General features: G+C 39.6%; 1 protein-coding gene across 1 annotated transcript in view; it reads left to right on the forward strand.

Annotated features, from left to right (window-relative positions):
- Positions 1-14,412, forward strand: part of USH2A (usherin) — a 534,168-nt gene that overhangs the window by 38,938 nt on the left and 480,818 nt on the right. The window contains exons 4-8 of the mRNA XM_036277426.1: positions 5,272-5,335; positions 6,551-6,845; positions 7,750-7,934; positions 8,410-8,631; positions 9,753-9,846. Coding sequence (XP_036133319.1) covers positions 5,272-5,335; positions 6,551-6,845; positions 7,750-7,934; positions 8,410-8,631; positions 9,753-9,846 — 860 coding nt within the window. The remainder of the gene's footprint in view (positions 1-5,271; positions 5,336-6,550; positions 6,846-7,749; positions 7,935-8,409; positions 8,632-9,752; positions 9,847-14,412) is intronic.

A 14,412-nucleotide genomic window follows, 5' to 3' on the forward strand; every position in this document is an offset into this window, starting at 1 on the left:
CGTGTGGTGCATTTTCTGATGATTGATGATATTGAGAACTTTTTTCAGGTGCTTATTGGTCATGTGAATATGCTCTTTCAAAGTACCTATTTAAGTTTTTGCCAATTTTTAAATTGGATAGTTTATCTTTTATTGATTAATAGGAGCTCTTCCATATATTTTGAATATGAGTTCTTTGACAGAGGCACGGATGACTCTTCTGATGCATTGCGTATCCTTCATTCTCCTAATGGCATTCTTTGATCAGAAGACATTCTTTATTTGAATAAAGTCAAATCTACAAATTTTTCTTTTTTCCTAATTCTTTTAAAATTTCCTGTTGAGGATATTATCTCAAACCCTGATATTATGATTCTCTCAGCGGCACCCCAGCAGAGAGGTGGGCAGACAGTCAGTGGTTTGGGTGAAGGTCAACTTGGGTTAAGAAAACGAAGAAAGAGTATCACTGGGTTTAGAGCTGCGTCTCCCATTGCCACTGGGCAGGGAATCAAATTCATAGACCTGCTCATCTCTGAAGACAACCTTCAGCCTTGGGTTTCATTGGTGGGAATGTAAATGATGCAGCTACTATTGAAAACAGTACGAAGTCCCTCAAGAAATTAAAAGTAGAACTATCCAACAATCCCACTACTGGGAATGTACCAGAGGGAATTAAAAGCACCAACTCAAAATGATACAGGTCCTGCCATGCTCACAGCAACACCATTTAAAATAGCCAAGACATGGAAACAGCCTACATGTCCACTGATGGATGAATGGATTAAAAAGTTGTGAGATACGTGACCAGTCACTGTGGCTCAGTGGTTGAGCATCAACCCCTGCACCAAGAGGTTGCCGGTTTGATTCCCGGTCAGGGCACATGCCCAGGTCGTGGGCCAGATACCCAGTGGGGGGCAGCAGGAGGCAGCCAATCAGTGTTCTCTCTCATTGATGTTTCTATCTCTCTCTCCCTTCCTCTCTCTAAAATCAATAAAGAAAAAAATTAAAAATAAATAAGAATAAAGAGATTCATATATATATATAAATAAAATATTATTTGGCTATTAAAAAAAAAAAAACAAGAAAATTCTGTCCAAGCTGGTTTTGCTCAGCGGTTAAAGCATTGGCCCACGAACCAGAGAGACCCGGGTTTGGTTCCCGTTAAGGGCATGTACCTCGGTTGCAGTTTGTCCCCGGCTAGGTTGGGTTCACGTGGGTGGCAACCAGTCAATGTGTCTTTCTCACATTATGTTTATCTCTCTCTCTTCCCCCCTCTCTTCCTCCCTCTCTCCCTCCCTCTCTATCTAAATATAAATGCAAAAATGTCCTCAGGTGAGGATTACAAAAAAACCAAACAACAAAGAAATTCCACCATTTGCAACAACATGGATGGACCTTGAAGGCATTATGCTAAGTGAAATCAAACAGAGAAAGACAAGTACTGTGCGGTATCACTTGTGCGTGGAATCTAATACAAGCAGAAACCTGAACCCAAAGAAACAGATTAGACTCTGCGACCAGAGCTGGAGGGCGGAGGGGAAGGGGAAATCGGAGGCAGGTGGTCAAAAGGTACAAACGTCCATTTGTAAGACGAACAAGTACCAGGGATGTCAAGTGCAACATGACTGACGAACACGGCTGTGCAATATGCGGGAAAACGGTGCAGGGTGAACCCTGTGAGTTCTCATCACTAAGGGATTTTTCTTTTCTTTTTTTTACTTTCATTTTATTGTGTCTATGTAGGGAGATAGGTGTTCATTGAACCTATCGTAGTAATCATTTCACAATATATGAAAATCAAACTATCATGTGGTACCACTTGAATGGATATGGTCATGTGTGTCAATTACTTCTCAATAGAACTGGGAAAAGTATGTATCTCTAAGTCTTGGGTTTCTAATCTATTACAAGATGTTTTTAAAAGTCATAAGGATATTATAAAAATTATATGAGATAATATGTCTAGATTATATTGCCTGTCATATAGTGAATGTTCAGTAAGTGGCAGCTACTATTAAACTCTTTCAATGTCTATTTTCTTATTGTGAATCAGGGATAACAGTGTTTCTATAGAATTGTTGAGAGATCAAAAGAAAAGGTGTTTATAAACAGCTCTATCATTTTCATCTGTGCCCTTAGATCAAGCCAAACTTCCGTGACCAAGTCACATCTTAAGAAATCTATATATTTAGAAACTTGGTCTGAGAAATTAGTATATTGAAGAATTTTATAAAGCACTTTGCATGCATAATTTCTTAATAACACATTAAATCTTGTGAGCCTTGTTTCAATATTTAATCCCCATTAGTGCTTCTAAAAGTGTTTTATTGCCCCAAATATTGCTCAAAGTACTCAGTAGTGCCATAAATTTGTCCACGATGTATGAGGGAGTTGACATCACTTCTACTACTTTGGGGTGCTGTTGAAGTCATGCGTCAAAGGGCCAGTGTGGACTGGGGATGACACTCGTTTTTAAACTGTGTGAAAATAAATGGAATCCCTGATTCGAAAACATATCGCCGGAAAAGGGTTTATTTAAAATGTTACTTAGTTCTTATTCTAAGTGTCTCGTTAAGTTCTGGTCATTGGAGAGCGATAGGAGAAAAGGATATTTAAGAATACTTTTTTATCTGTATTCCATCAATTTATAGGTGCAGTTGTGCCTACTGTATCTTTTCTCTAATTAGAGATGGCATGTAGGCTGCCTCATTACTTCTGCCTAATGAGCCAGGCCCCACACCACCTCTCTAATCAGAAAGGAGATAGGTACAGAATGTTCCCACGGACTTATTATAAATCATATTCTTTCTCGCACTTGCTTCTTTTGTGAATAAAAAAATTAAGTCGCTGTTCTCTCTATTTTTGTCCATCCCCAAGATGGTTTCGTTCAGCAGAGGTAACTGCAGGTGAATTAGGGGTGCTGTCTCTGGCTCCCGGCCATCTGTGCTTCCAGCCGACCTGGCTCAAACCAGCCATCTCCCGGGGGGCCTGAAGGAGACACGGGGGCATCTCTGTCTTTCTCAGGGTTGGCTTTGCGGTGTCCCTGCGCCTGCACTGGGCCAGCAACAACCTGTCAGCCGACTGTGGGCTGCGACAGACTTTGTCTTTGAGTCTCATCTCTAACCAGCATGACTCTAGGAATGCACGTTGCCAATGACAGTTTCTGTGGCTGCCTTGTCCTTGCACAGAACCGTGTCTACGTATGAACGGAATCCATAGACATACACTGCATGTCTACACATAGGCTGTGTACACACATCTGCATACAAAATACATAACAATTTATGCAGGGAGGGAGAGAGAGAAACATCGATGTGAGAGAGAAACATGGATCAGCTGCCTCTTGCATGCCCCCTACTGGGGATGGAGTCCACACTCTGGGCATGTGCCCGATCAGGAATAGAACTGGGACCTCTCAGTCCATGGGATGACGCTCAATCCGCTGAGCTACACCCGCCGGCCAGGCTGGTGTTTAAATATAAGAATAGAAACACCTTCGACCATATCAACAATGTGTCAGTTCATTTGTGGAGCATTTTCTTCTGGCTGTAGCTTTGCGTCAATGTCTCTGGTTGGGAATAAAACGTGGAGGAGCTGTGAGCTACACGGAACACCTTCTGCAGGTGGGGGTGCGAGGTGCACGGAGGGATGAGACCCAGGGGTGGAAAGGGCGGGCCCATGATATATTTCTGCAGCCATGACAAGCAATTATACTCGTGAGGAAATATTCATCTAGCACATATTCTTGATTATTTTCCTCTATATATCCTTTAATATAAACATAAACAGTAAATGTAATCTAAATGTATGTACCCCTGTGCACACACACTCACACACGCAGACACACTCTTTATAGGCCCCTAAGTCTCACCCTTCTCTGCTCATTTGTCCCCTCCTGCTCCTGAGAGCAACATCAGACTATTCGGGGAGGTAGGTTTACTCGGCATCTTTTATTCATCAGACGGATCCTCACTCTGCTCCACTTTCTTCCAAGGCACCACAAGGAACTGCAGCAAAGAGGGATCTAACGCTCTCTGCTATTAGGACAAAATAAAAAATGGAATAGTTAAGAAACAAACACATTTGAGGAAATGCTCACTTGGTGAATTGATCATTTCTCTAAATTTAATTTTTTTTAATATAATTTTATTGATTTTTTTTTTAAAGAAAGAGGAAGGGAGAGAGAGAAACATTGATGTGAAAGAGATAAATCAATGGGCTGCCTCCTGCACGCCCCCTACTGGGGATGGAGCCCACAACCAGGGCATGTGCCCTGACCGGGAATTGAACCGGGACCTCTCAGTCCATGGGATGAAGCTCAATCCACTGAGCCACACAGGCCTGAAGAAATTTAACTTTTTAAAAACTCATTTAATTATAGAATTGGCATTATACATTACATTCCTTCCCATCTTGGGTCCCATGATTCACACTCTAGCTAGAATTTTACCACCTTCAAGTTATTCTCATTATAAACAACATAACAAAAAACATAGAGGTGCTATTTGTCTTACTTTTTTCTCTTCCCAGTTTCTTGGACTCATCTGTTGGTAAACCCTAAATAAATATTTGCTAAATGGATTAATAGAAATGATATTGTGTGGTTTAAGGCTGATATCTACCTACACCTTGAAAGGTCACCTACTTTAATGCAGACAGGACTCGGGACCGGCCGTCTTAGAAGAATGGTTAAGGTGGCGGAAGTTTGAGACTGTGCCGGATTGGCCTGACACGTGTGAATAGTTCAAACTCACGAGCAGGAGGTTTTCAGTGTATCCTCATCTGCGGGAGATTTTCCAGACAGGCATTCATCTAGGTTTAGAGAGGACCCAAGGTGGTGGTCTGGTGCTTGGAGACCACACAGGTAGGAAGAGAGAGTGTGGACTCATCCTTGCGCCAAAGCAAATGTTCTGAAAGTTGCAATTCGGAGCAGATGCCAATCAAATGTAGGGTTGATGAGATGACAGATTTACAGGTTTATAAAGGAGAGAGTAATGGGACTTGGGGGGGGGGTCTTCTGGAGAGAGGTCACCAGTTGGTTCCGTAGATAGATTGGCCAAAGCAACCACTTTGACACTAAGTTCTACAATGTCGGTGGAGATAATTATGAGTATGATTGTTATTCATGTTGAATTGGTCAAATATGCATATTGGTCTCTAAGAATTTGAAAAGGCTGTGATATGTACATGATTCAAAGGTTTCGTGCTTTAAAGGAATGTCACTTGAATATCTGTCAGCCACTGCTTGGTAACCCGAGACTTCTCATGTTGGGGACATGCGTGTTTTTGCAGGTGGAGAGCAGTTTGTTGGCAGGATGCAGGATTTCCGGTTGTACCAGGTGGCCCTGACCAACAGGTAGGCAGATGTGGCAAAGCTCCAGCAATATGGAGACAAGTGCTTCATTTACTTACGTGGGAGGAGCATGAAGGTGTTAGCATTTTTCAACTCTACGGCATTTGGCAAACACCACCTAATGCATGTTCCCAGTGTTCGCTTTGGCTCAGTCGATGGCTGCTATTCATGAGAGCTACTGTTGGGTGGCTCCTCGTCATATGAAATCGTTCGAATTCTTTGCAAAAGATTTCTTCTAGGAAAACCATAGTTTTGAACAAGTGTTATAGAACTTGGAATGCATTTGTTTAAATGCCCTCCATGAAGTAGTTTCTGATGCTTTAGAAACCGCCGTGTCTCTACCTTTTAAACATGCTTCGTTGAGTTTATAAGTGCCAGAGGATGCAGCACCATGAGACACATCAATGAGATTCAGCGAAGGCGTGGCTGCCTGTGGTTCTAATGAGACCGGGGTTACGGGTGCTGGCTTACCTAACACGTCTGGAAGGGCGTTCCGTGGAAGAGTGCCCATAAACGGAATGACTGATTCCATTCTAGAACAGGTGTATCGCCCTTAATGGAAAAATTAAATATATCTGCCTGGAGTTGGCATCCTTCTCGGACTGTTGGCAGCGGCCGTAGGGTCTGAAGGCTCTGAAACATTTTCGAGGCCAGAGTCTGTACCGATGAGTCACAGGAAACCATTGACAAATGGCCTTGTCCTCAGGTCTTCCACCTACAACGGCAGCAGACAAAACTTATGACTTGTTTTCTTGATTCCCGTGGATGAACTGAGACCCTCTCTGCAACTCTTTATTTTCAATATATTATCGATCGCTCTCCGTGATTATGACCTTTCTTCTTATTACAAGTAGGGACCATCAACTAGTATGTTATTTAAATAAATATCTTGCAAATAGGCACCATCCATATTCCATTATTTAAATAAATATCTTACTGATCAGTCAAGGGATTGTGCATACTTCATGATAGAAAATGCTAATACCTAAGAATTGAATAACTTTGTTTTTTATAAAGTGAGTATGTTGCATTTTATGAGAAACGAGTATGTTTATGGGACCAGGAATGAATTTGGTTTTATGTTCTGTGCAAAAAATTAGGAAAGCTAAATAGATCCTAATGAAAGTATTAAAACAGTAGTGTTCCTTTGGAAGAGCCCTTGGAAATGCTATCACACTGAGCTGTTTGTCCTTACCTTCTGCCTCTTGACACCCACAGAGAGATTCTGGCCATTTTTTCTGGAGAGCTGCTCAGACTGCATGTCCAGCCCCATTGCCGCTGCCCGGGAAGCCACCCTCGGGTCCATCCTCTGCAGCAGCGGTACTGCATTCCCAATGATGCGCAAGACACGACCACCAATCGCGTGTCACGGCTGCATCCTGACGCCCACCCCCTTCCTTTTGTCAACGATAATGATATTGGTACTTCGTGGGTGTCGCGCGTGTTTACAAACATCACCCAGCTTAACCAAGGCGTGACTATTTCCATAGACTTGGAAAATGGACAGTATCAGGTAACTTGAACCCATTTGGTGTGTGTTCATTTTCTGTGGGCATTGCAACGCATGACCACTGATTTAATGGCTTACAGCCACAGACGTGGATTCTCTCGTAGTTCTGAAGATGAGAAGGGTGAAATCAAGGTGTTGGTGGGGCTGAGCTCCCTCCGGAGGCTGTAGGGGAGAATTCTTCCTGCTCCACCCAGCTCCTGCTGACTCCCCGTGTCACTGGGTTCACTCCTGTCTCTGCCTCCATGTTCAAGGGCTCCTTCCTGTCCCTGTCTGTCAGTTCTTCCTCCTCTTTCTCTTGTGAGGACCACTCTGTATCCTACTGAGATTTTTAACCACAGCATCTTCAAAGACCCTGTTTCCAAATAAGGTCACATTCACAGGTACCAGGAGTTAGAACTGGGATATCTATTTGGGAACACCGTTTAACCTAACGCCAGGTAAAAACTGAATAAAGCAATTGAATGTTACTTCTCTAAAGTAGTATATGCAGGGCCTACCTTTTAAGGGACTTGTATCAAAAGCATACAAAAAAAGTAAAACTTTTTTTTTAAAGTATTAAGCAACACATGAATAAAAACAGGTGCCTCTTTTAAATAACTACTTAAGAGGAACATATAATAACAATTATTTCATGGTAGTGATGTTCTTTTTTCATGTCTTTAGATAAAACTCAATATTGATTTCCACTTTAATTTATGAAATCCTTGAGACGAGACACCGCTCTGTAATGGTAGATCGTGTTGCTTTTACTATAGATCTATGCCATTTCTGAATGTCTAATCAACATTTGATAGTTATTATGAGGACGTAAGGCGTCCCATTGGAATCCAACAATTCCATGGTTTGTTTTATACTGGTGGGTTCGACATAAAACAATAAGGACAATAATCGACTTACTTATTTCCAGGTGTTTTATATCATCATCCAGTTCTTTAGTCCACAACCAACAGCAATAAGGATTCAAAGGAAGAAAGACGACAACCTAAATTGGGATGATTGGCAGTATTTTGCGAGAAACTGCAGTATTTTTGGAATGAAAAACAACGGGGATTTGGAAAATTCTGATTCTGTCAACTGCCTTCAGCTTTCCAAGTATGAATGTTTTTGGAACAGTTATCTTTGAAGGCTTTTAGGAGTGAATTCTCATAGACTATGGGATAGTAATAACCTACAAGTGAACTAACTCTCTAGGCTAATAGAGACGCCCCTTCACCACCAACTTTCTTGAGGCGGTTTCTTCTAAGATTCCTCCCTGAACTGGGTTTTAAATGATGTTTAAAGTTCCTGTGAAGACTTGAGATTATCTCTTGCTTGCAGTCTTATCTCTGCTTTATAATCTGCCCTTAAGATCACTTAGCAAGTTATCTGTATTATTAGGATTTTTATTATGTCCTCAAGGAAATGTTTTACTACACTTTTCTATGATGACCCTATATTGTTTGCATAGGAAATATATGTACTATTTTTCCCAGAGTGAAGAATTTAAGCTGTTAGGAATATGGTGTTCCAACTTGTTTGGTAAAAATATGAAGAGCTTCTCCTGATTTCAAATTTCTTCCATCAACAGTTTCCCTCCATATTCCCGTGGTAATGTCACATGGAGTGTCCTAAAACCTGGACCAAGGCACCGTCCCGGATACAATGATTTCTATAACACCCACGCTCTCCAAGAGTTTGTAAAAGCCACGCAAATAAGACTCCATTTCCAGGGACAGTACTATACAGATGAGACTCCTGTCAGCCACGGACACAGATATTACGCAGTCAATGAAATCACCATCACTGGGAGGTAGGGTTCGAGTGCAGTGTACTTTTCATTGTGAATTTCATTTTCAAGATTTTTGTCGTAATCATTTAAAACTATGCTAGCTAAGATTTTAGAGCAAGCCAGATCCCAAGCTTCAAGTATTGGAATGCTTTTCCACTCTGAGATTTTGGGAGGAGATTTGTATGTGAGTCTCTTCTGTCCATAAGATCCCATTATTATAGAATCCATTTTCCAAGCTATGACATTTAGAAGGTAAGATAACCTGGGTCTGCCTTAGAAAAATAATTTATCAGATATTTTGACTGGTGTGTTCTGGAATGAAATTTTCACTTATTCTTGAAACCAAAGCGAAGGAGCTTGAGTTGGAGTTCCAACGGTGGGCACAGTTCGCTTGTACGTACTGGGCTTGGCCTCCCTGGGTTCACGATTCACAATTTTATAAAGAATATTTGTTTTTTACTAAAGGGAAAATCTAATCTGCCTAGGTAATTTACAAATACCTGACCATAGTAAGCTCACAGTGTTTAAATGAACGAATCGCTGAAGTCTTCCCAGCACCCTCTCTAGTATTGAAATGGTATATCCATGGACGACATTGCGAAGGGGGTGATGCTAGAACAGTTATACCCTGTAAAAAAGTACCTCTTTCCAACCAAACCAGAATACCAATCTGTAAGCAGGATTGTTAAGTAATAGCATGATGAAAAAAATAATAATAATACGATTAAATAATCATCTAATTTGGGGACAGCAAAACAAAAATAATTGAAGGTTGTTGACTTCAACCTGCAGTCCAGTCTAAACTTTATAATCCTAACTAGATGTTTTGAATAGTTTAATTAAATGTCTTCTTTCTGGGCAAGTTTGCCCCATGGTTGATATCAGTGTCAGCAGCCCAGGTAGGCTTGAGAATTATCCTCACCATCAGTGCGGTTCGGATATTGATGACACTCGCTTCAGGACCTCAGGATTAATTTAATACTTTCGGTGAATAGCCCTAAAGGGAAAGGCATTTTTGTGTTGGTGAACACGCCCACCTTCCTGGTTGGGTGTGCACAGTGGACGTGTACACAGGTCCTTAAATATCTTCCTGTAGAGCGGGTGTTTCTGAGGAGCTGACTGATGCTCATTGGTATTCACAGGTGTCAGTGCCACGGTCACGCCCGTGCCTGTGACACCCGGCGCCGGCCCTATCGATGCCTCTGTGCCCAGGAAAGCTTCACCGAGGGGCCTCACGTGAGTTCTCTGTTCCATGCGTGGGAATCTCAAAAACGGGGGGTGCGAGGGGGTGAGGAATGGTGAATATAAATTCTTTAAACTTAATTTTGGTCTATTTGCGTATGAGTGAAATTTGGATATGAATGCAAATAAATGAATAAGAACCTAATATGTTAATTATCTCAGAAAAAATTATAGTAAAAATAAAAACCTTCAACAAAGTTGAAAATTTCATTAAAAAAAAAAAAAAACCAAAAACCCAGAGAAATAACTACTAAAACTAAATCCAGGAGTTTCCCCCTTTTCCTTGGTTTTATTAGTATTATCATAGTTTGGAAAGCGCCTAGTATTTTAAGGATAGACAGCCCTAAAAACTGGGCCGCGGGGAGGGTGTCTCTGATTCCTACATCTAAAGGGTGTTGTTTCTGTAAATGTTTTTACATAGAAAGTCTTGAGATGCAGAGACATTTTTATGTGTTTGCATCAGTCAAGTTTAATTTATTGCTGATATAAGTAATTTTACGTAATCAATTTGCAAATCAATGGTAAAATGATGTAAGAGTTATGCAAGGAGTTAGTGGGTGTCTGATGGTCAGAGGGAGTTTTACATAAAACCACAAAGACATTGAACAGCCAAAGCTATCTTGTAGAGCAAAGTTGGAGATATCACACCACTGTATTGATCAAAACAGCATGGCACTAGCATAAAAACAGACATATCGATCAATGGAACAGAATAGAAGCCCAGAATTAAACCCACACCTATATATGTGGTCAATTAATCTACGACAGAGGTGGCAAGAATATACAATGGAATAAAGACAGCCTATCCCAGAAATGACATTGGAAAAACTAGTCAAATACATGCAAAAAAAGAATTAAACTAGATTGTTTTCTTATACAGTATACACAAATAAACTCAAAATGAATTAAAGATGTGAATGTAAGACCTCAAACCATAAAGCTTCTAGAAAAAACCACAGGCATTACACTATTTGATGTCACTCTTAGCAGTGTGCTTTTGGATATGTCTGCTCTGGCAAGGGACACACAAGAAAAAATAAATAAATGGGACTGCATCACACCAAAAAGGTTTGTTCAGAGTGAAGGAAACCATCAACAAAATGAAAGGACAACCCACCTAATGGGAGAATATATTAGCCAGTGTTATATCTGATACAGAATTAATATCCAAAATATATGAGGAACTCACATAAGCTAACACCAAAAATAACAAACAATCCATTTAAAACTTGAGCAGAGGACCTGAATAGACACTTCTCCGAAGAGGACATACAGATGGCCAAGAGACATATGAATATGAAAAGATGCTCAACATCTTTAATCATCAGGAAAATCAAATTAAAACCATAATGAGCTATTACCTCATACCTGTCACATTGACCATCATCAATAAATCAACGAAAGCAACTACTGACCAGAAATTGAGAAAAGTATTACCAGAAATTGACTGTTGGTGGAATTATAAATGGTGTAACAACTATGAAAAGCCATGGAGGTTTCTCAGAAAATTAAAAATAGTACTACCACATGTCCCAACATATTCAAGTCTGGGTATTTATCTGAAGACATACAAAACACTATTTCAAAAAGATACCTGCACCCCTATAGATGAATAGATAAAGCAGTGGTATTTACATACAATGGAATATTACTCAGCCAGAAAAAAGAATAAAATCTTGCCATTTGAGACAACATGGATAGACATAGAGGGTATGTCTGACTTGAGATAAGTCAGACAGAGATAGACACATATCATATGACTTCATTTATATTTGGGATCTAAAAAAAAAAAATCAATGAACAAACAGAAAAGAGAACAAATTGTTGCCAGGTGCGAGGGGGGCTGGGAGGGAATGAGTGAAAAAGGAGAAGGGATGAAAACGCACAGATCGCCAGTTATGAAAGTAGTCACAGGATGTGAAGTGCAGCTTAGGGAATATAGTCAATAATATTGTAATGACTCTGTGTAGTGTCAATGAGCGCTAGACTTATCGGGGTGATCTCTTCCTAAGTTACATATCTCCGTACTAAGTTGTTCACCTGAAACTAATGTTGCATGTTAACTGTAATGAAAAATGAAATTTAAAATGGACTATTAGTTTGATAATATGCTGTTTTCTGAGCTCCTGTTTCATTTTGACCAGTTAGTTCCCTCCCATTCCCAACCCCCACCCTCCTCCCTCTTCCTCTTGGCACCCCATTGAATGTTTTCCCCTTTTTCTCTCTTTAATTGCTCACATTTAAGTGATTAATATTTTATGATTCTTGGATGATTTCATGCTTCCCCTTAAAAAGAGAGCAGTTAAATGAATCAAAGCTCATGATTGGTTTCAGAAATCATGTTGGGATTTTCAGGCTTGGTCTCAGGTGGTGAGTTAGATTATAAACTAGTGAAATAATTAACTATCATTTAGACGGTGAATACATTTGAATGTTGCTTATTTAGACATGAAGTGCCTTTTGAAAATAAAAATGTTGACTTTTTATTTTGGTTATTTTTTTTCTGTTTGACATAGTTTGATAATTTATGAATTTAGCCATCAATATAAAGGCAACAAATAGTTCTCACTTTTAGCAAAATTCCGCAAATGCAGCTGAAGGGAAAAAGTCAATAGACTGTTAAGCTGAATGATTTCTCAGTCCGAGGTTTTCCACAAGGTGTTGAAAATGAAAAATGATTTTATAAAACATTCATAAGCATGGCATTGTCTTTTTGTTATCAGTCAAAGTATTTTAATACAGCGGGGACTTAATGTAGCTGAAAAAGTTGTCTCGCAATAGTTCGAAAATATACTTAGTCCAATGCTTTTCACATTGCCCTTCCTTTTAAAATAATGTTTTAAGATAAACCATTCATTTCCTATTGGAACCAATGTTCTTTTTAAAGATCTGGACATAATCCAGAAAGAATGCCTTCAATTTCACAGTATTATGCTAACCATTAATAATATTACTCAATAAACAGGGCTTTTGTGAATTACATTGCAGCCATTTGGCAAACGGACGAAAACGTAAGCCTTGAGAAGGGGCCAGTTCTTGGCAATTGTCAATCCCCTGAGAGAGTGATTTCAGCAGAAGTGAAAATGAATGAAATTGGGAGAAGGCAGCAGAATGATCAATTCAGAAGCAAGTTCATATACGGAGACATTCTAGGGAGTCTTCTGTACAAAACTTTTCTTCAGTTGTTTATAAAGTTGATGTTACATGCTGGTGGCCACAGGTGGGAACAGTGTTTAAACAGTTTTTTAGGTTAATTTTCAGGAAGAGTTTTCACTTTCTCCCTCTCTCTCTCTCTCTCCTTTTTAAAATCTGTGACTTCCTTTAATCAGAAAATAGTCGAACACTGTGTCCATGATCTAACGTGGGGTAAAAATTACCTTCTATAGATCAGCCTCACTGTTCTGTTTGGTACCATATGCGGTTCTATCCATGGCCTTCTGTCTGGGAGACCTCATTTATGTTAACCACCTGGCTTTCAGATACAACTGAACCTTTAAAACCAAAACTTAGTAATAGATTAAAATTTACACTAGTAACTAAAAGACATGGTTAGTTACTCTGTGACTAGTAAGACCAAGTGTGTGTTTCCTAGTTCCATTGGTAAATCTGATTTCAGTGATCATTCATAAAATTTAAAAAACTAACAAGTCCCCCAAAACAACTAAAAAAAAAGTCTACTACCAAAGACCTCTCTGATCCCAAGATAAACGTCAAGCCACACATACTTTTTCCAGTACTTTATTTAAGGCCTTGATTTTAATGTGAGATTCCATAAATAATAATGGTATATTTCATTAATAGAGAATACTTTTTGAGTATTTGTGACATTCCCTTCCCAGAAATGACTGAAACAGGGAATAATTAACTTACTGGTTCTATTTTAGGATTAATTTTCGGCAAAACAAATTCCAGGAGACTGGTTGGTATTTAGTCACTTTCAAAGTAGAATTCCGGATTACATAGTATTGACTTGGATGAGTCCTTTGATGAGAACCATATGTTCTTTTTAGCTGATCAAATTGATTTTGAGGGATAACACATGGTCACTGCTACTTGTACATGTACTTTAAAATTTAACTTAACTTTTTATTTTACGATCATTGCAAATTCACATCCAGTTGTAAGGAATAATACAAAAGAGGTTTCTTGTACCCTTTCCCAATTGGACCCATGGTAACCTCTTGTAAAACTACTTTGTAAATCAACTTTTCTGCAGCATGATTTGCATACAATAAAATGCACCTATTTAAAATGTATAGTTTGATGAGTTTGAACAAAGGGATAGTCTTGTGTAATCACCATCCTCATCAAGAATGTTTCCCTTTCCCCAAACATTCTCTTACAGCCAAAGCTTCCCCTCAACCCTCCATCCAGAACCACCAATCTGCTTTCCATCATGATAGATGTGCCTGTTGTACAATTTCATAGCATGGCGTTATTCAGTATGCATTCTTTTGATACAGAGGTTTCTAAATCTCTATTCTCTATTTTCCTTGCTCATTTTTAGAACAGTTTGTAACTGGTTGTCCTAGTAGCTTTATTGCAACACAGTATCTCTGG

Source organism: Molossus molossus, unplaced genomic scaffold (assembly GCF_014108415.1).
Source record: "Molossus molossus isolate mMolMol1 unplaced genomic scaffold, mMolMol1.p scaffold_m16_p_23, whole genome shotgun sequence".
Taxonomy (NCBI): Eukaryota; Metazoa; Chordata; class Mammalia; order Chiroptera; family Molossidae; genus Molossus; species Molossus molossus.